This window comes from Anolis carolinensis, chromosome 6, assembly GCF_035594765.1.
Source record: "Anolis carolinensis isolate JA03-04 chromosome 6, rAnoCar3.1.pri, whole genome shotgun sequence".
Classification (NCBI taxonomy): Eukaryota; Metazoa; Chordata; class Lepidosauria; order Squamata; family Dactyloidae; genus Anolis; species Anolis carolinensis.
This window is the reverse complement of record NC_085846.1, coordinates 49,170,344-49,194,511: the sequence shown is the minus strand read 5'-3', so window position 1 is coordinate 49,194,511 and position 24,168 is coordinate 49,170,344. Positions and strand designations below refer to the sequence as shown.

The window sequence follows — 24,168 nt, the reverse complement described above, 5'->3', positions numbered from 1 at the left end:
AACGTCAGGGGAAAGCCTTTACCTAAGACTTGAAACTTTGTAACTGAAATATAAATTTGATTTAATTAAGTCTATATAAAAATATAGAATGAACCATACAATTTAAATTACTTTGTGTTATGGAAGCCCCCCCCCCCCCCATTTTTTCTCCTGGCTACGGCCCTGACCGCCTTCGCTGTACTAGTGTAAATCCCCTCAGAGGGAGGCGCCCAACGGGGGAAGGAAGGGGCGGGCCTTTGAGGGCGACGCCTCTCTCAGGAATGGAGGCGGAGCGTCGCCCTCGCTGACGGGATGCGCCTCCCTCCGCTGAGGAGTTTCGGTGCCTCTCAGGGGCGGCAGTAGGATCCCGCCCTTTCCTCCTTCCTTTGGATTTTCCCTTCCGCCTTCCCCCCTCCCCCTTTCCAACGGAAGGGCTGGGGCTGCTTTCGGTCGGCGGCGTGGGCAATGGCGGACCCGAATTTCTTGTGGGGAGTCTTCCAGAGGTGAGTCCTCCTCCTGCTCCTCGGCTCGCCCCCTTCCCGCGCTTCCCTCGGCCTAACCCTCCCCTCTTCCCCTTCCTCTCAGGGTCGACAAGGACCGCAGCGGGATCATTTCGGACCTCGAGCTCCAGCAAGCGCTTTCCAACGGTGAGTCCCGAGCGCCTTGCCTCTTCCTTCCTCCCGCCTTGTTTTACGGCTTCTTTCCCCGCCATCTGCCCCAATGCGGAGCCAGCGCTAGTGCGGTCTTTGGTCATTATGTAACGTTTTTACAACGCAAAAATGAGGCCGTCCATTTGGTTTCATTTTTCAGTCATCGTGTTAAGACAACGTTTAAAAAAAACGACTTGGCGAAGCCCAAAACAGGATGAGAACTGACTGACTTGTTCCCTCAGAAAAGTACTTCTCCAAAAGGGCCAGATCGAGCCTTCTCTTGGGGCTTTTCCACACAGACATATAACCCAGAATATCAAGGCAGGAAATCCCACAATAGCTGCTTTGAACTGGGTGATCTTAATCCACACTGTCATATAATTCAGTTCAATGTGGATTTTATACAGCTGTGTGGAAGGGGCCTCAGAGGCGTTTAGATACAGTAGGTAGTAAAGGTTTTCCCCTGACATTAAGTCCAGTCCTGACCGACTCTGGGGGTTGGTGCTCATTTCTATTTCTAAGCCAAAAAGAGCCGGCGTAGACACCTCCGAGGTCATGTGGCCAGCATGACTGCATGGAGCGCTGTTACCTTCCTGCTGGAGCGGTACCTATTTATCTACTCACATTTGCATGTTTTCGAATTGCTAGGTTGGCAGGAGCTGGGGCTAACAGTGGGTGCTCATTCCGCTCCTGGGATTTGAACCTGGGACCTTTTGGTCTGCAAGTTCAGCAGCTCAGCGCTTTAACACACTGTGCCACCACCAGGAGCCCATTAGATACAGTAGTCTCTCACTTATCCAATGTCAACGGGCCGGCAGAACGTTGGATAAGCAAATATCTTGGATAATAAGGAGGGATTAAGGAAAAGCCTATTAAACATTAAATTAGGTTATGATTTTACAAATTAAGCACCAAAACATCATGTTATACAATAAATTTGACAGAAAAAATAGTTCACAGTAATGCTATGTAATAATGACTGTATTTACAAATTTAGCACCAAAATATCATAATGTATTGAAAACATTGACTACAAAAATGCGTTGGATAATCCAGAATGTTGGATGAGCGAGTCTTGGATAAGTGAGACTCTACTGTATTTGAAATGATTTCATAAGGAAGAGGGAACAAACTTTTCTGTTGCCCTGGAGACTAGGTGCCTTTTCAGGCAGGCCCTATATCCTATGATCTGATTCCAGGTTTTCTGCTTTAAACTGGATTATATGGATAACCTGAGATAAACAGAAAACCTGTGATCAGATCCTGGGATATAGGGCCTGTCTGGAAGAGCCCCTTCCACACAGCCATATAACCCAGGATATCTGCTTTGAACTGGGTAATCTGAGTTTTCACTACCATATAATCCAATTCAGTGTGGATTTTATGCAGCTTTGTGGAAGAGGCCTAGGAGTCAGAGCAATTGATTCAAATTGCAGGAAGAAAAGATTCCCCTTAAACATTAGGAGGAACTTCCTGAAGGCAAGAGCTGTTCCCTCTGCCTCTGATTGTGGTGGAAGCTCCTTCTTTGCAGGCTTTTAAGTAGAGGCTGGATGGCCATCTGTTGGGGGTGCTTTTCCTGTATGGCAAAATGGGGTTGGACTGGATGCTCTTTGGGGTCTCTTCTACTTCTTATATTTATTTATACCCCACTTTATCTCCCCTGAAGAGGACTCAAAGCGGCTCAACATAAAAGCATCAGCATAATCATTTAAAATGTACAAATATGCGAACATTAAAACAGGATTAAATATAAACAGTATTTTAAAAATCCCCAGTTAAAAACCATTACAACAAAATCAAAGTTAAAAACCACAGCACCCCTTGGATTGAACTTTAAAACTTTCATCTTTAAAAGCCTGTCTGAATAAAAAGGTCTCTTCCAACTCTTTGATTCTATGTAATGGGGATGAGATTGAATACCATGGGAAAATGCGCCTTCCCAAATGAAGTACTTTAAGAGCTATTGGGCTCAGGTAAGGGAAGCCCGTAGCCAAATCTGACTTCAACATATTTATTTGCTCTATATCTACCGTACCTTTCTTTACCCCGAAGGGGACTCAAGGTGGATTACATGGAAGCAATAATTCAGTGCCTTAAAACTTATAATACAGACATTAAAATTAAACTAGATTAAAAACAGCCATATTAAACATTTAAAAACATTACATTAAAATCATGCCATTCATAATCATAATCCAGGCCTTTCCATAGTCAATTCCGTATTTCCAGATCTGTTATTGCACTGCCTATTCACTAAAAGCCTGATCCCACAGCCAGGTTTTTTTTCTTTCTTCTAAAGGCTAGGAGGGAGGGGGCTGATCTAAGGTCACTGGGGGGGCGGAGTTCCACAGGTGAGGGGCTACCACTGAGAAGGCCTTGTCTCTCGTCCCCACCAATTGCGCTTGTTAGGGAGGCGGGACCAAGAGCAGGGCCTCCCTGGACGATCTTAATCTCCAAGATGGTTCATAAGGAGAGATACGTTCATACAGGTAAGCTGGGCCAAAACCATTTAGGGCTTTATAGGCTAGAGGCAGCACTTTGAATTGTGCTCAGTAGCAGACTGGGAACCAGTAGAGCTGGCGCAAAATAGATATGTGTGGCTGATTTAATATCAGGCAAGCTATCCTGCGTTGGGAATCCCTGTGAATTATGCTTTGAGATCTTTAAAGGAATATATTGTATACATATTATCATTCTAGTCTACTCCAATTACATCTTTTAGTTTTGGACTGCATTCCCATTCATAGAGAAAAACTCAGTTTTACTAGCAATCCCTTGTAAGAGATATGGACGCGTATATAATATATGGGGACATAACATATCTTGTGAAAGCCTTTCACACATAATATAATAATAATAACTTTATTTTTATACCCCGCCCAATCTCCCCGGAGGGACTCAGAGCGGCTTACATGGGGCCATGCCCGACATAAAAATACAATAACAGCGATAAAACAATAAAAACAATTTTTCACAATGATAAGACATCAACGTCAGTAAAATAGTCATAAAAATCAATATACTGCATAAAAAATTAAAAACGGGAGGCTAAAACAGATCTGGGCCAAAGTGCAAAAAGACATCACATGGGAGAGGTAGTTTCATGGCTAAAATAAGCAATAAAGTGCAAGTAATTATGGCCAGGCATCCTATTGTTGAGTGGGCAGATGAATCAACCTACAAAGATTAATCCTCGAAGGCCTTTTGGAAGAGCCAGGTTTTTAGGCTCTTCCGGAAGGAGAGTAGGGTAGGGGCACACATATATAATGTATTGCTTATTTCATATAGACTCGGAGGTTTCTTTTTTCATTTACATGACACACCAGCACACTGGGGCTGACACACTAACATGTCAAGATACACAATTTGGAAAGCTTCGGGAGAGAAGAATGAACATGTGTGTTCCTGTATACTTCTCTGTGGCTCTTTGTTAACCTCTTCTGCTCAGCAGAAGCAGCTATATAAATCAGAAAACCAAGAATTTGTTTTTAATAATAAAATAATAATAATACTTTATTTTTATATCCCGCCACCATCTCCCCGAAGGTACTCGGGGTGGCTAACAAGGGGCCAAGCCCAAAGGAAGAACAAAGTTAACAAGTTAAAACATAAAAACAAAAGCAACACAACAGTCAAGTAAAATAAACCATTCAAGCACAATTATACAATAAAAACTATGATAACCGGATAAAAGAAGGCCATAAACCAACTTCACTGCCAATGGATGAGATGGGGGGTGAAGTCAAAATGCATAGTTAATAGACATTTAGTAAAGTGCCTGGACCAGTGTCGTAAGGTTGTCTAGGAAAGTATTGGGATACGATGTGGTAGGATAAAAATAAAGTGCAAAATAGTAGTATGTCTATCAAAGGGGTCTATCGTATCGCTGATTATTCGAATGCACACTGGAAGAACCATGTTTTGAGCTGTTTAATAAAGGCAGACAAGGATTGGGGCCAGCCTAATCTCCCTAGGGAGGGAATTCCAGAGCTGAGGGGCCACCACAGAGAAGGCTCTCTCCCTCGTTCCAGCAAGCTGGGCCTGTGATAGTAAAGGGAACGAGAGGAGAGCCTCCCCAGAAGATTGAAGGCTCATAGGGGGAAAGGCGGTCACGAAGGTAGGCGGGTCCCGAACTGTTTAGGGCTTTGTAGCTGATTACCTGCATCTTGAATTGGGACCGGAAAGTGAGCGGCAGCCAATAGAGCACCTTAAACAGGGGGGTTGACTGTTTTTGCTTGTTAATGTCTGTACCTCTGTGTGCTATCAATAGCTTGTAAATATTCCCCAAAAAATTTCAAAAACAAACCTTGACTCCCATTTTATATAAGGAGCGTCATTGTACTATGCTATTCTACGTAATAGGACTTGAGCATTCATGGATTTTGGGATCTGCGGAAAGTCCTGGAACCAAACCTCAGCAATATAAATAACCTACTGTACTCTGATCTATGGCATGTTTCTGTTTCTAGATCCAAACTGGTAACGTGGAACTTGTTTTCGCTTATTGTTTTGCTTAGTGAGTAAAAAAGCCTGGGTTTATTACTCTACTAGCAGAAGAAAGTAATAAGCCTAGGTCCTGGTTTAGACATAATTCTGAAGAATTCTTTTGTGACATTGTGTCCAAATCAGGCAATTTGATTCATGTATGACAATCTGTGTGAACTGAGAAAATTGAAGCAATGGTAGGGTGTCTTTAGAGCTGCAGGAGGTTCTTGAATCCAGGTGAATGTAAAGTAGACATGTCTACATGTTAGATTAACCTATTTTGAAATGTTATATTTTTGGTAGTTATTGAGCTTGATTATATTATCTTCTTACATGTAGTATCTCAAGCTTTTTATTTGGGGTTTTTTGTGCTCTTCAAGGCCTATATGACTTACGGTAATCCTGAGATGAATCCATCATGGAGTTATTTTGGCAAGATTTGTACAGAGGGTGCTTGCCTTTGCTTTCTTTTGAAGCTGAGAGAGTGTGACCTTGCCAAGTAGATTTCCGTGGCTGAGCAGAGATTTGAGCAGAATCTACACCAACACTCTTGTGATTTGCCAATGAAGATTGTTGTTGTACTCCAACACTCAAACTAGTATACGTGCTGGGTGTCAGGGTTTCATTACTATTTGACTACTGTGAATTTAGATTAGCTAGTACAAAAGGTAGCTTAATTGTTTTAAGGGGGAGTTATCTTCATAAGTGATAGCTATATAGGCTACGTTAATGCGGATTTAGAGTTCTGATTTGGAACTAAGAATAGCATATAAAAAGGAGGTTGCTGAGTGTGTCACATTTAAACAGAAAAACATGTTTATTGTTAATGGAAATGGAGGTGTTGTCACATTGCCTTAAATATTTTAGTATAAAGCTTTAAAGCAAACGACTTCAAGGAAATGAATCAAGCCACAAGACTATTTAATCCATATTCTACCTTTCTCAAAAAATGTGACACAAAGCAAAAACATGATTTCAAAACATGTTACCCATCGGGCTTTAGGTAGTTTTTAAAACTAAAGATTTACAGAAAACTTTTTGCTGTGATTCACATTAAAGAAAGTATGTTAATCAAAAGAGAAATTCTGGGCATTATTCTCATAGATCTAGGTAGGTGTATCCATGACTCCGAGCCTCCGCCTTGCTGCTGTACTACACTGGAAAAAAAGATAGGATGTTTTTCTACCAGTGATTATTGATTAAGCGAGATGAACCTTGAAACATTGCTAACACTTGATCACATCAGGTGTTTTCAAGTTAGGTTGTGTGATGAATTATTCAAATAAGAAAAAGTCAATGATATCATTTAAGGATCAAAGTGCAGACATTTTGAAACTTACAAGCATCATTTATTACAACTAGTTTATCAGGAATTTGTATTGTTGAAAAATATGTGAAGTTAGACAGCTGAGGCGGTGGTGTCTAATTACCTACATTTACATGAGTATTCCTATTTTTACCACATGTACATGTCTGAAAGCCATATTATTCTGTAAGTATTTAGTGTATATTCCACTAACAAAAATGCACAACTAGTTTACCAGGGAGTGCTGCTGGTGAAAAATATGTGAAGTCAGGTAGTTGCGGCTGTGATGTACATGTTTGAAAGCCATGTATGTTCTACTATCAAAAATGTACACATGATGTGATCACTTATTTTTCAAATAGGTAAAATCGTTTCTTGAAGAGGTTCTTACTGAATTAATAGGAAATGGCTCTCCATGTCTTCCTCCATGTCCAGGTGTTACTAAGGGAATATGAAGGCTGTTGCACAGACTTACAATCAGAGAGAGCATTGTAGCCTAGCCCCTCTCCCTGGCAACTGCTAGCATTTCTACTGAAGCATATAATGTACTGAATAGATTGTATTTACATCTCCGTTTGTACAAGGAGGAGGTAACACACTCACTCAAACTCCCATATTTGCTGGATTGACTTGCATGGATTTGATTTTTCATGGGTTTGCCATTGCCCTGCTTAGGCCACTTTCCAGGATTATTCCTTAGTCCTTACTGTATTAACTGCCGCCCCTTTAGCCACCATGGCTTGGTTTGTATTTACAAGGAGTGCAGGCCTAGTGGCTAGGCACCACCGCCCCTGTTTCTGAAGCTTTATTGTTACCAACCATCTCTGGAAGCCTAGGGCTGCTGTGCATACAGAAGGGCCATGTTTTGGCAAGAGGGGTGACATGAGTGCTTGTTACAACTACCAACTACTTCTTGAAGCCTGAACCTAGTGTGTGAATGTGCATCCAGCAGCCCAGCAATTTGGAAGGAGGCAGGCAACAAGCAATCGCCATACTCGGTAATGGCCTTCTGAATCTTCGGGCTGCTGTGTGGAATGTGCACACACTTTGGCAGGGGGTGGGATGAGTAATCGCTGCGACTACCAACTATTTCCTAAAGCCTGGGGCCCTTGTGTGAATGTTTACACAGCAGCTTCATACTTTGACAGAAAGGGGGCATGAGCCATTGCCATGGACATTCACCCCATCCTGAAACCTTGGCCCCCTGTCTGAATGTGAACACAGCAGCCCTGCAGTTTGGCAGGAGGAAGGGAAACAAGCAATCACCATGCCTGGAAGTCACTTCTTGAAGTCTGGGGCTGCTATGTGAATGTACATGGAGCAACTATGCATTTTGACAGCAGGGGGAGAACAAGTGATTGTCGTGGGCACCACCACCTTCTGAAGTGACCTGTGGCAATCTGCCATGGCCACTACCAGCTTCTGAAGCAATCACTCATCCTCACTTCCTTTGAAAAGTGAATAGCAGCCATGGCAACTTCTTGTTCCCCCCACTCCTGCTGGAACACGGGCAGCTATGAATGTGAACATGACGAACCCAAGCTTCAGGAAGTAGTTGGTAGCCATGGTGATAGGTTGTCCCACTCTCCTCTTGAAGCATTTAACTGCTATGTGAATGCGTAAGTGGTAGTCCTGAGCTTCTGCAAGCGCTAGTAGTTGTGGGGCACAAATTCTTCATGTTTCCTCTCTTTTTTTAATTTTTTAATTTTTTAATTTTAAAATTGTAATACACCCACAATGGACATTACAAACATATACACATACATAGACAACCCACCACCCCACAACCCACCCTTAATGCTATCCACCACCTTGGCTTCTGTCACTGAACCTTGCGGAGTTTGTGCACATTTAATTTAACCCTCTGTACTTGTAGCTCAATAAATTCCTCTTGTTTTTATTTTTTAATAACTCCCGTCAAATATGCTAAGGCCAGCTTCCAGATTCTTTCAAAGGTTTAATGACTTTCATATCTCAAATTGCTAGAAATCTTGGCCATCTGTGTGTAATCCCACAATTTATTCTTCCAATTTTTAATGCTTAATATTTTCTCACCCTTCCAATCTTTGGCAGTCGTAATGAGTGCTGCCGCAAAGTTGTATTGGCAGATTTCTCTTTCTGGCTGTTCTAATCTATCTCTGAATATCCCTAATAGGCACATCCCTGGATTTTTTTTTACTTTGTCATAGATCATTTTATTTGTTTCTTTTACGATTTTTCCCAGTAGACCTGCACCAAACAAATTACATGATGTCCCTTTTCCATACACTAAAATGTTCAATTCCTTTGATGATTGGTATGTTCTGAAATAAGTAGAGCATTTTGGGGAGTACAGTGTTCCCTCATGTTCCAGGATCACCCGTGGAAAGTGAAAATCCGCAAAGTAGGGACACTGTATTTTTGTTGTTTACAAGTAGTGTGTCTGTCCCCTCCTCGCCTCTTAAGCATGCGCATGCGCGATCCCGCCGCTGCCTTGTGAGGCAAAAACAAAGCTGCTTCAGCCTCCTTTTCTCTCCCTTCCTTAGGCTTCTCCTTAGGAAGGAAGTAGAAAGAGGAATTTATAAGGGATTTATATTATTTCATGATTTTTACTATTTTAGTGTTTATTAAAAACCCGCAAAACAGCGAGGAAGTGAAAAGTGAACTGTGAAGTAGCGAGGGAACACAGTATCATCTTAATTATTGCTATCCTACCCAGCCATGTTAATTGTAACTTCCCATAATTATCTTGAAACTGGTCAATGTTTTTGCTCAAAATCATAATTCCTAGATATTTTATCTTTGAGACTACCTTACAATCAGCAGCCACTTCTCGCTTCCCAATTGTTTTGGAATCTATATTTTTGTAATATATTTAATTTGTCTTTATTTTAAAACCCAATACCTCTCCGTACAATTTAATTACTTCTAATACAGTAGAGTCTCACTTATCCAAGCTAAACGGGCCAGCAGAACCTTGGATAAACGAATATTTTGGATAATAAGGAGGGATTAAGGAAAAGCCTATTAAACATCAAATTAGGTTATGATTTTTACAAATTAAGCACCAAAACATCATGTTATACAACAAATTTGACAGAAAAAGTAGTTCAATACGCAGTAATGTTATGTTGTAATTACTGTATTTATGAATTTAGCACCAAAATATCACGATATATTGAAAACATTGACTACAAAAATGCATTGGATAATCTAGAACCTTGGATAAGCAAGTCTTGAGACTCTAAGTGAGACTCTACTGTAGTTTTTGAATGCTCTGTGTTGGATTAGATAGAATACATACCATATCGTCCGTGTATGTTCTGGTTTTGATTTCCTGGCTTCTTACTTTGAATCCTTCAATTTGAGTATTGTAGCACAGCAAACGATAGTAGTCTCACTGTCTTGAGTTCTCAGCCTTGGTTTCTTAAAATAGGGCTGCTACAGTGTAAATGGCAGCATGGAAAGTTGTTTTGACTAATTGATGCTTTACCTACTGCATATTCCACCCACATGGCCACAGAGGAAGCTTTGTTCTAATGCACTGCTTCCAGAATAATGTCTGCCAAATAATTTTTGATGGACAGTAGCATTTTTGGAGATTTACAATCACAGAAGTAAATTGAAATTCTAAATCGTCGTTCTTTGCACTTAGTCCCAATGAGGTATTTGTCTCTGAAATAACATAGGTTTTTTATGCTTTACAACTCATCTCTCTCTCTCTCTCTCTCTCTCTCTCTCTCTCTCTCTCTCTATATATATATATATATATATATATATATATATATATATATATAAAATGTAATGTGTGTTTTAGTATGGAGTAAACAACAAAACCACTGAACTCAATCACACCAAATTTGGCCACAAAAGACACAGTCATCCAAAATATGTCTTTCAAACAAAAAAACCTAGAAAAGTAAAGACCAAACAATAAAATAAAGACCAAATAACCCCCAATTGCTTACCATGCAAGCGCAGAGCCCCCCCTGAAGTGAAACAACTACATTACCCAGAGGACCTTGCACCTGCGGGTGGAGCCTAACCCCACTTCCTCAAAACGTTGCCATAGTGGGCGGGGCTTGTGGCTGGCAACCGTTGACAACTGCTCCTTCCCTTTCCTTGCCCCCTTTCTCCCTCAGAAGACAGAGCATGTCCTGAGAGAAATATATTACTGTACTGTACTATTACTGTAAGGGACTATTCTCAGGAGGGAGAGCAGCCGGTATTTAAATAGCTTTCATGTCTCCTTTCAACTTTCTCTTCTACAAGTAAACACACCCAGCACTTTAAGATGCTCCTCAGAGGGATTATTCATCCCTTTAAGATGCCCTCTTTCTCTGGACATCTCTCACCTCAGAGTCATTATTATTACTACTATTCTTATTATTATTATTATTCAGGGATGAAACAGCCAAGCTTTGAAACTACAAGGCCATTCAATGCTTAGGTGAGAAGGGCGGGGTACAAATGCTGTAAATAAATAAATAATTGCCCTCTTTCTCTGCACACCCTCCACTTCAGAGTTATTATTATTATTGAGTTGCTGTGAACCATGAAAATGAGTAAAACCAGGCACACAGCATTACAAAACTCTACAACCAGGACAGTAAATATAGAACAACACTCTGAAAACAGGAGAATTCCAGACAGGAAATAATCAAGACCAGTTAATATCTCTCAACAAAAGATTCCCCCAGGAAGGAATCAGCCAGGCTTTCAAACTACAAGGCCATTCAATGCTAATTGCCCTCTTTTTCTGCACACCCTCTACCTCAGAGTCATCATTATTACTATTCTTCTTATTATTATTGGGGTACTGTGAACCATGAAAATGAATAAAACCAGGCACCCTGCATTACAAAACTCTACAACCAGGACAGTAAATAAAGAACAACAGTCTGAAAACAGGAGAATTCCAGACAGGAGACAATCAGGGCCAGGTTTTGAAGCAGCGATAGTACTCTGTACTACTGAAGCTGACCAACCAAAGAGTTCCCTAGGTAGCAAGCAGACTGGCTTTGAAGTAGTGAGGCTATTCATTGCAATTCTAGCAGCCCAAAAAACCATTCCCTAGAATGCAAGTACCCAGCCTTCCAAGCAGCAAGCCTATATTTATTTGTATTCCAGCTCACCAAACAAGGATTCCCATAAGAAGAAAATGGCCAGGCTTTGAGGCTGCAAGGCTATTCACTGCTATTCCACCTGGCCAACAAAGCATTCCCATAAGCCACAGCAATGCGTAGCCAGGCACAGCTAGTAAATATATAAAAAGTCAGAAAATGAAATGGTACCAATCCTTTTTGGCTGTTGTAGATATAGCCAGTCTCTAGACATGCCCCTCTCCCCAGTTCTGGTTACCAGTTGTTATAAACTGTGACCTAACCTTGTCTATTGTGTATGACTGTGGGGGGGGGGGGGGGGGAGACGGGAACGGGACAGGAATGGCCAAAAACAACAACCGTTGTCCTTTGACAACAGGGCTCTTTTTGTCACTCCTAGAATCTATTCTGCTGCCATTAGGTGGATGTCTTTATATGTGAGGCTGTTTCCACCGATGCAATCCCAAACTTTTAATTCCAAAACTTTTAATTCCTCTGATGGGCCTTTTGGCATGGGTTGGGCAACCAATAACTGCAAGGCACAACAATAATGATTTAAAACAGTGGTTCTCAACCTGTGGGTCCCCAAATGCTTTGGCCTTCAACTCTCAGAAATCCTAACAGGTGGTAAAGTGAGATTTCTGGGAGTTGTAGGCCTAAACACCCGGGGACGCACAGGTTGAGAACCACTGATTTAAAAGGTTTACTAATCTGATGGCAAAGCAGCCAAAGAATCTCTTTTTCTTTCTTTATTTTTGAATTCTAAATTATATTCTAAATGGTTTAATTAAAGTGTGTTTTAGTTTACAGCAGCAATGAAATGACAAGTAGAGAATAAATAGATTCCTCTAAGCTTATCTAATCACAGTATCTAAGAAATGCAGGTCTTGCACTTTTCCTGTTCTCTTTTCATCGACCAAGCAGTTCTTTCCAAAGGCCAACTAGCAAGCATTTCTTCCAAAATTATTCTCCCACAGATCAGACTTCACACTGGCTATTTCTCTTTGTCTGACTCCTTTCTTGTATTTCTTCTTGTGGGCTTTCTCTGCACTTTTCTCTCTTAATATGATTTCTGTTGTACAGGCAGTCCCCAAGTTATGGACAAGATAGGTTCTGTAGGCTTGTTCTTACTTCCCTACATTGTTTCTAGAAGTCATGTAAGTGATGTAGCAGGTAGCATTTATATAAGGCTGCATAGTATCTCAGATAATTCCAATTCCTGATCTTAGTTTTCTTTTGCAGTTTTATCGGAACGATTACTTTATGTCTGCTTGGTACTGCCGGGAATTTAAAACATGGTTGTTCCAGAGCGCGTTTGAATGAATAGGCCCAATAGAGTTGTCATTAGAATACTTCTTTCTGTTTTAAAAGCGTATGGAACTTTATCACTGTTACTTATTTCCATGATACAGCACTTTATGAAACCTGTCTCCGCTGGGTTGCTTTTAATTATTCTGATTTTATCTGCTTGGATTTTAATGTATTGTCCATGATTTTATTTTGTGTATCGCTGGAATGTTTTAAGTTTTCGTCAAATATGTTGTGTTGTTGTTTCGGGCTTGTCCCTGTTGTGAGCCGCCCCAAGTTCCTATAAAATAAAGATTATTATTATTATTATTATTATTATTATTATTATTATTATTATTATTACTACTACTACTACTATAGAGCAAGGCTTCTTAAACTTTTTGTACCCGTTACCTCTTTCTGTCTGAGAGATTTTACATGACCCCAGATACAGAGGTATAAAAATAGGTATAAAAATCAAACATTTACTGATAATAAATCAGCCTTTGCAAGGCTTGTTAAACAGGCTGATTTTTCTTTTTGTGCAGCATAGCTGAAGCATGAACAAGCAGAATCCACTGTAAACACTGTATGTTATTGCTAACAGATTTCTATAACTGGGTGGCATTCAGAAACTTTTTACTTTTTCCAAAAAAAATTTGATTCCAACATTGAGCTACAGAGACTCCATTTGGGATTGGGGATCACAGTTTAAGAAGCAGTGCTACAGAGGACTAGGTGGGGCATTTTTTTTCCTTTTTTAAGCTGCTACTCGTCGTCTCTGCTGTTTTTATATTATTATTATTTTGCTTTTGTCAAACAGACAAAAGCAAAGACATTCCATATAGTTCAGTTGTTTCTTATAATTCAGGACTATGTAGCTCAATTAAAAAAAAAACCCAGTTCCTGTAAAACATCTTAGCTATATACAACAAAATATATTACTGGAAGTTTTGTGAAATTCCTCAATTCTTCCTGAAAATTCTCTTTTAAGAAAATAGCCTAACACATGGCATTGATTCTGACATGTTAGTTATTAATTTGTCAGTGTTATATATATGTGTGTGTGTGTATGTGTGTGTTTATAGTTGGATTAATTTCTCTTCTAGGAACATGGACTCCATTTAACCCAGCAACAGTTAGATCTATCTTATGTAAGTAATATGCATATTCTTGTTTTTTTTTCAATCTTTGTACTATCTTGAGATGTTCATAGTATGTATGTAGAATTCAAATATTGTTGAATAGGTATTACTAAAAGCTAGAGGGATATGTATCATTGGAGCGGCACAGTTTATTCCAAACAAATAGATCAAATAAGAAAAATGCAAGAGTAGCATTATATATCAAGGATATGTACTTCTGTAGGAGTTCTATGAGTTATTGGGCATGGAAACAGATTTACAGTATTTTCATAAAAATGAAAGGGGAGGCAAACAATAATGAGTTTATAGGCCCCCAAGACAGACTGAAGATTTGGAAATGGCTTTCTGGAATAAATGATTGAACATCTAAAAGGAAGAGACACCAGAAGTTCCCAAACTTTTCAGCTGTTTAATAATTGTATCCATCCTCCCTAGGCCAACAATTCCATGTATTGAGTAATTACTAATTAGCATGCCTAGGCAATTTACATACCTTCCAAAACTTCATAGATGAAAACCCTCTCTCAGGTGTGGTAGGTGCTGATGGAGTGGCAAAGAGTTGGGCTGGAAGAGCAGCACAACTTGCTTGGGCTGTTTTTCCTGAGGTGGTGATGAGGCACAGGAACATGACATGATCAGTGAAGGGTCAGCTAAGCTGGGCGGAGGAAGAAGAAACAGGGAGGAGAAAGCAGGCATTGACTGACAGTTGGCCTTTAGGAAGGGCAGTATTACTAAAAGCTTGCCTTGCCAGGTGAAGGAAGCAACAGCAGCAAAGATGAGAAGTGCTTGCCTATTATTTTTGCTGGTGCATACCAGGGACCCTGATGTTGGATCTAGGCAAAATGTGCCCTGATTCTAGTGCTGTTGTTTCTACCATTAACACAACATCTCTTCTCAGCTCAGTGATAATTCCATAGCAGGGGAGGGAGAAGTGGCCATGACATTAGCGCTGAGCCAAAAAACTTGGTAGCTTCATTAGCAGTGATGACAGCCCTTCTAATGGCAGGGCTCAGAATACTCCTATCTTTCCTTGTATTCAAGGAGGAGAATGAAACCATGACATTCCTCCACAATCACTGCTGTGCAAACCCCACTATTCATCTTTGCTGCTATTTCTTTAAAGCTGCAGATTTCGGCCAAGTGAAAGAATGGAAGGGCGAATTTAAATATCCTGCAACATACCAGGATATCATGATGCAGTTTAAGAAGCATTGGACCAGACAATGCTTCTGCTATGTGAATTTTAAATCAGTTGTATTATACAGGCAATCCCCAAGTTACGAACAAGATAATAATAATAATAATAATAATAATAATAATAATAATAATAATAATAAAAACTTTATTTATACCCCGCCACCATCTCCCCAACGGGGACTCGGGGCGGCTTACATGGGGCCATGCCCAGGACAATACAATATAACACAGTATATAAAAATAAAAAATAAATAAAATCATATCATAATACAATTAAATAATACAATAAATAAAAATGTGCTGTTCTGTAGATAGGTTCTGTAGGTTTGTTTTTACAGTGAATTTGTATGAAAGTCGAAACATAGATAGATAGATAGATAGATAGATAGATAGATAGATAGATAGATAGATAGATAGCTTTTGATAGTATTGGGAAGGGTTAACCCCCCTGTGGTGTTTACTTTGCTGTCTATGCCTCTGTTTAGAACATTTCACCTCACTTTCTGTCCCTGTGATAAGTGGATTTTGAAAATTTTGGCTTGTTGTGGAAACAAGGATTGATGATAGAGCTTCAATGGAGATACCTTTTCTCCATAGCTCTTCCAAGAATGAATTTCCCATCTTACGGGTAGATTTCTCTTGCTTCCTGTTGTCTCACCTGCATTGTTAAATATGAGTCATTTGTAAGTCAGATGTTAGTAACTCGGAAACTGCCTGTAATTGGTTAATATATATCAGAAGTTTTAAATTACAGTTGACTCTCAGTTAACCAGCACCCATGGAAATTGATAGATGCTGGATAACTGTTGTTTCTGGTTGCTTGATAGTTAAAAGATAATACTAACGAATAGTTTACTTACTTTAAAAAATACTAATGAATAGTATATCCAATACCCCAAATTCTTCATTGACTTGAAATTAATACTGAAATACAGTAATTAAAAGCAAACTAATAGAAAGAAAGTGCCGTCTGAGTAGACCTAACGATGCAACAGTTTTACTGAGCTATTAAAACAGTTTGATGAATGCAGTATGTAATTTTAATTACAGTAAATGTCTTTTTCTGGATGCTTGAGAGTTGCAGTTGCTTAAGTTCCAGATAACAGAGTCTACTGTATTATATAACATTTTATAAACAATATATTTATGCACCTTGTTTGATAAACACAGTATAATTTCTATTAAATAACCACATAGTTTTCTGTAAGTTAAGCATATTCATATTTGGGTTATGTTTCTTTCAGCCATGTTTGACAGAGAGAACAAAGGCGGTGTGAACTTCAACGAATTCACAGGAGTCTGGAAATACATCTCTGACTGGCAGAATGTATTTCGTACATATGACAGAGACAACTCTGGAATGATTGACAAACATGAACTAAAGCAAGCACTAACAGGTTTTGGTAATTCAGTTGAAATTATAGTTGATTATGCATGGCAGACTGGTTTATAAAGTTGTGCCACATCACATTTTGGAATATTTTAAGATTAAAATGTGAACATGAACTTACTGTTCCTACTGTGGTGGTTCCAAAAATATACTGAAATTGCTACTCTGGGAAACATATATGTTCCAGAACTTTTTACCCCAAAATAAGGAACACATTTCTTTGATTACTGTTTTTTTAAAGATATGCAGTTTAAGCTAATGATGTTATGCTACCATGATATTATTAAATTAATCTTTTTAGGGAGCTGGTTTCATTACAACCAAGGGACATTTTAAGTGGGTTCTTATTTCAATATTTCCTGAAGGAATTCCACTATTTAAGTAATGTATTTATTAGTGCACAGTACTAGTCATAATATAAAACACAACAAACAGTTTAGAAGCCCTTAAAAAGAGTAGTATGCATTAGCATGTACCACATTGAAGTCAATAGGTGTACTCTGTCATCTCTTTGTTCTGTGCAGTGTTAAAAAATGGAAACTGAACCCTTGAGGTTGTGAGTTAAGAGTTCTAGTTGCTATACAGTTAAATTTCTGATTCAGATATTTATAAAACTCTGTAAAAATAAAATATATATTTAATTTGGAAATGATTACATGCAACTTGGATGAAATGAAAAATAAGCATACACCAATACATCTAAGCAGAAAGAGCATTTTGTAGAATATTACACCTGTAAAGATATGGACCTTTAAAGGTTGCAGCAATTGCCTTACTTTCTTAATACTTTTTTTGATTTTTTTTAAAGGTTATCGGCTTTCTGAGCAGTTCTATGATCTTCTTATTCAGAAATTTGACAGACAAAGAAGAGGACAGGTGGCATTTGATGACTTCATTCAGTGCTGCGTTGTTCTGCAGGTAACAAACTGGAACGAGTGCTTAAGATATGGGTTTCCAATTTTTTTGGCTGGGAAGGGGGGGGGGGTGAACACACCTGAAATTGAGAAAATATCAACACCAATCCCATAACTACCAGCAGGTGTGTCCTGTGTTAAAGCAGATGCTGTGCTGAGTATAAAGCAGGGGTCCCCAAACTAAGGCCCGGGGGCCGGATGCGGCCCTCCAGGGTCATTTACCTGGCCCCCGGCCCCAGTTTTATAATATATTTATTTATTTCGTGTCAAAAGCATTGTACATTTCAAATAATGGGGGGGGGGGGGGAAGGAATCACAAGCAACTAAATAGTTTTGGACCAAAAGCGGGCAACAGCAACCGCATTGTCTGTAGCTTTAAACAACTCCTCCTCCGTACATGAGGCAGGGCATTGTGGGCAAGCATACATGTGCTGAGTTGTTTGTTCAGCTCCACAGTCACACACATTCCTCCAGGTAGTGCCACCTTGCCAAGTTGTCTTTTGATCTTCCCACTCCGCTTCTGAGTCTGTTCAGAGACTTCCAAGTTGCCCATTCTTGGTTTGCCCCTGGAGGAAGACCCTCTTGGGGGGCCATCCAGTTAGAATTGCCAGGTTTAGCTGCCCAGAGAGACACCCTTGCTGCTGCTGGAGGAACATCAAGAGGAGTGGTGGTTCTCATGAAGCCCTTCCTTGATTTGAGTCTGGTGGGAGGAGGGTGATAGTCATGCAGTGGGTGGCTTTCACAATGTTCGACCTTATTTCTCTCACCATTAGCAGCAACTTCCCGTCGCACGTCAGGAGGGGCAGTGCCAGCTAACTTGTAGAGTTTATCAACAGGTGTAGGTTTAAGGCATCCCGTGATGATTCTGCATGTTTCATTCAGTGCTATGTCCACCTGCTTTGCATGGGCGGACTTGTGCCAAACAGGACAGGCGTACTCAGCAGTTGAGAAAGACAAGGCCAGGGCTGATGTTCTTATTACTTGTGGGTCTGCACCCCATGCGCTGCCAGTCCGTTTCCGCAGGATGTTATTGTGTGCAGCTACTTTGTGCTTGGTGTTCATGCAGTGTTTCCTATATGTTAGTGTTCGATCTAAGGTGACACCAAGGTATTTACGATGGAAACAGTGTTCGAGCTCTTGGCCTTCCCAAGTAACTTTCAGTTTCCTGTTGGCTTCGCGGTTACGTAGGTGGAAAGCACACACTTGTGTCTTCGAAGGGTTCGGCTTCAGGTGGTTCTCTTTGTAGTAGCTGGAGAGATCTTTCAAGGCATTGGTGAGTTGCTTTTCAACTGTTTCAAAATCTTTTGCTTGTGTTGTAAGGCCAAGGTCATCAGCATATATAAAGCTCTTTGTGAGTGGAGGTTGTGGCTGATCGTTCGTGAAGATATTAAATAAGGTCGGTGCAAGAACGCTGCCTTGGGGTAAACCATTCTTTTGCCTCCTCCATCTGCTTTTCTGGCCCTGAAACTCCACACAGAAGCTGCGGTTTTCTAAGAGGGTCTGGACAGTTTTTGTAAAGTCAAAGTCCCGGGTGATATGGTAGACTTTATGCAGCATTTTTCTATGTTGCACCGTGTCATAGGCTGCCGTAAGGTCCACAAAAACTGTTCCCGTAATGCAGCCTTTCTCATAGCCTTCCTCGATATGCTCAGTCAGATGAAGAATTTGACCTGTACAGTTTTTCCCTGGTCTGAAACCTGCTTGTTGTGCAATAAGCTTGGGTTCGATAACAGGTCCTAGTCGATTTAATAGCATCCTCTCATAGACTTTATATAGATGACATAAGAGGGAGATTGGTCGATAGTTCCTGGCATTGGAGGCATCTTTACCAGGTTTTAAGATGGCAATTATCTTAGTTTTCCTCCATGCTCTGGGAATCTGTTTGTGTGCCAGGCATTGATTGTAGAATTTCAAAAGCCAGTTTTCAGCTTTGGGGCCCAAGTGTTTGATTTGCTCCATCATCAGGTCATCTAGGCCAGGTGCTTTACCAGTCTTACATCGCTTGATGGCTTCTCTGAGTTTTTTCAGGTTTAGAGGAGAAGACAACTGGTGGGTTTCAAGTTCTGGCACCCTGTTGATTTTCATCTTTATTCTGCTGCGGTTGGTTTTCCCATTCTGAATTAGCTGGTGAGCTATCTGATCTGGTGTCACGTTCGCGTGTCCAGGGTTGACCAGAGGGTCACTATCCAGGCGTCTCAGCAATTGCCAGGCTTTTCAGGTACTCTTGGACATGTCCAGGTTCTCAAGCAGCTCTATCCAGCAGTCTTTCTTAGCATTAGCTAAGGCTGTAGATAGTTTTTGGCCTGCTGCTATAGTCCCATCACTGTATGGTTCTCTTGAAATAATCTGAGATATTCTTGTAACTGATTTAGTGATTCTTCGTTTAGACCTGGTAGGTAGTTTGTGCGACAGCCTCTAGGGATTGAGAGCCTCGAGGATCTTTTCACAGCTTCTACAAACAGGTCATAGTTTTCTATAGAAGGTTCTATATCAGAAATAGCAGCTTCCAAGGTCTCTGTAAACTTTGTCCAGTTAGGTTTATTGAAGTTATATCTTCTGCGGAATGGGACACTTTTCGGTCTTACAGCTGCATATGCTACGCAGCATATTGGTCTGTGTTGTGTGTTAGGTATTGGGTTTAATACCCTTTTGGTGCATTGGTGGCTTATGCTTTCCTTTACAAAAATCAGATCAGGGTTATACCACGCTTCCATCGGCCGCTATTAAATGATGGTGGTAATTTACTGTCATGAAGGAGGCTCATTCTACTATTGTCGGCCCATGTTAGAACTGCTTCGCCATTTCTATCATCTTCGTCATAGCCCCAGACACAGCTGTGGCTATTGAAGTCTCCCACAACAAAATGGGCTTCATGATTGTGGCAACTGGTTGGGGGTGTAAAATAGAAATCAGCCCCAGGTGGTTTATAGAGTGATGATACGGTGCAACTATCAAGTTCCACAGATAAGATTTCAATGTTGTTCACTTCTGTGAGGGAAGTTGCAGAGATTGCTACACCAGATCGTACAAAAATGGCACTGCCATATTGTCTGTGAGGTCGTTCCACTGCCAGTTGCATTCCAAGAATTTTTGGTCTTCTCATTGTGATGTCTCTGTGTGTTTCCTGTATACATAGGATGTCACACGAAATGTCCTCAGACATTTTGGCTAATAGTTCTTCCTTAGCAAGTGACAAACCTTCTATATTAATAGACATAATCGTTAGCAATGGTCTTGATAAAGACCTTGGTATTCATCCATTCATCCAATGCTTTTGGGTTTGGAAAGATCGGCCGCTTACAAGAAACGTTGCCCAGGGGACGCCCGACTGAATTCACTCAATCTTCGGGGAGGCTCTTTCCGTGTCCCCCATATAATATATTGTATATACATATAATATTGATAATTATATTATAATGTAATACAATATAACACTAATAATAATACCATATAATAATATTAATTATATATTCTATATTACATATAATATTACGAATAATATTACAGTATAGTGGTATAGTTCAATATAGTAATATATAATGCTAATATTGTGCTATGCTAATAATATAATATATTGTATGTACATATAATTTGTAAGCCATTCTGAGTCCCCTTTGGGGTGAGAAGGGTGTGATACAAATGTAGTAAATAAATGCAGTAAATAAATAATAAATAATTTTTAGACTTAGGCTCACCCAAAGTCTGAAATGACTTGAAGGCACACAACAACAACAACAACAACCCTAATTAACTTGACTATCTCATTGGCCAGAAGCAGGACCACACTTCCCATTGAAATCCTGATAAATGTATGTTGGTTAAAATTGTTTTTATTTTTAAATATTGTATTGTTCTTTCATTGTTCTTGTTGTTGTTGTTGTTTTTGCACTACAAATAAGACATATGCAAATTTGTTTGTATTTTTTTCAAATGATAATCCGGCCCCTCAACTGTCTGAAGGATGTTGGACTGGCCCTCGGCTTAAAAAGTTTGAAGACCCCTGGTATAAAGAGTCACAGTTGTCCCACACAGTGCCCAGTTTTCTGCACAAGAGTCCTCCTCCAAGTGACAAAGTGTTATGAAAGATGAAAAAATAGCATTGAATGAGGCTAGAGATCCTCTAATGCAGACATGGGCAAATTTTGGTCCTCCAGGTGTTTTGAACTTCAACTCTCACCATTTCTAACAGAGGCTGTTAGGAATTGTGGGAGTTGGAAGTCCAAAACACCTGGAGGCCCAAAATTTGCCCATGTCTATTCTGATGGGTTTTTTTTTAATCAACTGGTATTTTAAAAATTTGAACAGTGAAAAGATGTCCTACCACTATTAAAGATTCTATTGCTGCCAGGGAGATTTCCAAAAGAGGCAGTTCAGCAGTATTTTGGTCTAGAAACAGATTATCTGTGCAGGTTGATGGCCACATTAATCTTCAGGGCTATACCTTGCCCACCCTTGTTCTTACACGACTAACAGAACAGATATGAAGAGCACAGCAAATAGAGGAAGGAAGAATGTTGGATACCACTTCCTCCTTGTAGCTTCTGCCTGCTTTCAGCACACACTACTGTTTTCTGTAAATTTGTTTCTGTTTCAAACATGCAAAATAAAAACAAGGTACACAACCAAACCTCTTGGAACAGGGTCATGTTTCATTGTTCAGGAAAATAGGAAAGAAAAACTGGTTCTACTTACTCTTGGCTCTAGCTTTTAGTTGAATTCAGTAATATACTATGGTAACAGTATATTGTACAGCTATACTAGTAGAACTTACCTATTTTGCATGTAAGACAAACTAACAAAGAATCTCTTTCTTTTTAGAAATGGACAGATGTCTTCAGACGATATGATACTGACCAAGATGGCTGGATACAAGTGTCTTATGAACAGTACCTTTCCATGGTGTTCAGTGTCGTATGATAGTAAACACTGACCGCAGTATGGACTTTAATATCACAACAAAATAACTTAAATATCAAGACAGAAATTGATACCTTTTCATCCCCATGTAAGGTCCAGGAAAGGCTTCATTGTGCATTACCTTAGGATGTTATTGCCCTAGCGTCTGCTGCTCAGTAATTCAGAATTGCATCATGTACCTTACATTGCTTAAATGCCAAACAGTAGAAGTAATTCTCATTCCAACTTAAGCACTATTGCATGTGCCTTTTTTTTAAAGTAGAATATTAAATCAAGCTTCAGTTATATCATTTTCCTATCAAGACTTCTTGAAATATTTTTTGCTGTAATGAGGTACTTGTTACCTCTTTGCTCAGGCTGTATCTGCTAATTTGTTCAGGATATATATCTTTCTTATAAGACTGTTTTATCCAAGCACAGTTCTCTGCAGTTCTTCTTCCATGGTCTTCTGGTACTTTGCTTCAGTGCTGCTGAAATGCAGTGCAACTCCCCAGATGTTTTCCAAACTATAATTACCATAATCGGCCCCATGAGCATTTCATCAAAATGTTGGTACCAATAATGGCATTTTCTTCATCAAAATCAAGTCATCCTGTTATCTTGCTTGGATGTTTTGCTGAAAGCTCATACTCGAAAGGAAAGCAGAAACGGATCTCAAGTTGATCATACATTGGAAAGACATGATTAATTATAAAAAGAGCCACCTAGAATTGACAAGAACCTTGATGCGCCTAGGAGCTGAAACAGACACCATAAAAAGTTGTGTCTTCCTCAGAACATTGGTATCACGTCTAATTCAATTAAGATCAGCAGATGTGATGCACATGGCAAGAGCACTAGGTATATTGATATCAAAACTATGGCTAATCCCATGGATGAGGACTTTGCAAATATTCCTGTGATCGTATCAACTGGAAATAATAAAAAGACATTTGTTACAACACTGCACACTGTTTGGTCAGTTCTGAAGTGGTGGCCAAAGGGCAACTCTAATCAAGAAAGGAATTGTTTTCTTCAGGAAAAATGGGTAGAGACAACAGATCTTTATGGATGAGGAATCCACTGCAAGATTTGCCAGTAGAGAGGGACAAATCAGGGAGGATCCCGTTCTCAGATCCTGACACAGGAGCCAAACAAAATAAGTGAAATGGGCAGAGATAACATTTGTTGTGATTGAATGGCAAATCATTTAACAGGGTCCTTGAATATAACAGCAGTCTTCTCGAGCAGAAACAAAACAATGCTAGGAGAATGGAGTCCAATGTGGTGTTCAGTATGTTGCAAATAAAATGTGAGACTTTTTGATGGACCTTTTTTTTTCTGGCAACAATTTCGAAGTAGGTTAAAGGTTAAGGTTTTCCTCTGACAAGTCTAGTTGAGTCCAACTCGGGGTTGGTGCTCATCTCCATTTCTAAGCCAAAGAGCTGGTGTTTTCCGTAGACACCTCCAAGGACATGTGGCTGGCACGACTGCATGGAGTGTCGTTACCTTCCTGCCGGAGCGGTACCTCTTAATCTACTCACATTTGCATGTTTTTGAGCTGCTAGGTTGGCAGAAGCTATGGCTAACAGCGGGAGCTCACTCTGCTCCCTGGATTTGAACAGCTGGCCTTTTGGTCAGCAAGTTCAGCAGCTCAGAGGTTTAACCTGCTACATCACAAATTTGGGGGCTCCAAATTTCAAAGTAAAAAGGTTATCTTCAGTAGATGAAAATCCCAAGTACAGAAAGCCAGGATGCATTAGCAGTCGCATGCCCAAAAGGTCTGTTATATGCTTTCCCACCATCACTAATAATTCAGAGTGGATAAAAATAGAACA

The 24,168-nt window shown here is 40.0% G+C and overlaps 1 protein-coding gene across 3 annotated transcripts; it reads left to right on the top strand.

Annotated features, from left to right (window-relative positions):
* The first annotated feature begins 263 nt into the window (after positions 1–263).
* On the top strand, positions 264–23,297 carry pdcd6 (programmed cell death 6). 3 transcript variants are annotated; one of them, XM_003222233.4, is made up of 6 exons: positions 268–482; positions 565–626; positions 13,898–13,942; positions 16,375–16,527; positions 17,329–17,438; positions 22,253–23,297. In XM_003222233.4, exons 1-6 carry the CDS (start codon positions 445–447, stop codon positions 22,349–22,351), a joined length of 507 nt encoding a protein of 168 aa, XP_003222281.1. In that variant the 5' UTR covers positions 268–444; the 3' UTR covers positions 22,352–23,297. The 3 variants fall into 3 exon arrangements, with proteins under 3 accessions (XP_062813608.1, XP_003222281.1, XP_008111158.1); XM_008112951.3 differs by having other exon boundaries at positions 16,375–16,533; XM_062957538.1 differs by lacking the exon at positions 13,898–13,942 and having other exon boundaries at positions 264–482; positions 16,375–16,533.
* The last annotated feature ends 871 nt before the right edge of the window (positions 23,298–24,168 follow it).

What these genes read in the sequence shown, in the direction of transcription:
- pdcd6 (XM_008112951.3), top strand. Translation starts at nt 445, where the DNA reads ATGGCGGACCCGAATTTCTTGTGGGGAGTCTTCCAGAG. An exon ending in CCAGCAAGCGCTTTCCAACG is followed by an intron (nt 627 to 13,897) that starts GTGAGTCCCGAG and finishes TTTCTCTTCTAG; the next exon opens with GAACATGGACTCCATTTAAC. An exon ending in AACAGTTAGATCTATCTTAT is followed by an intron (nt 13,943 to 16,374) that starts GTAAGTAATATG and finishes TGTTTCTTTCAG; the next exon opens with CCATGTTTGACAGAGAGAAC.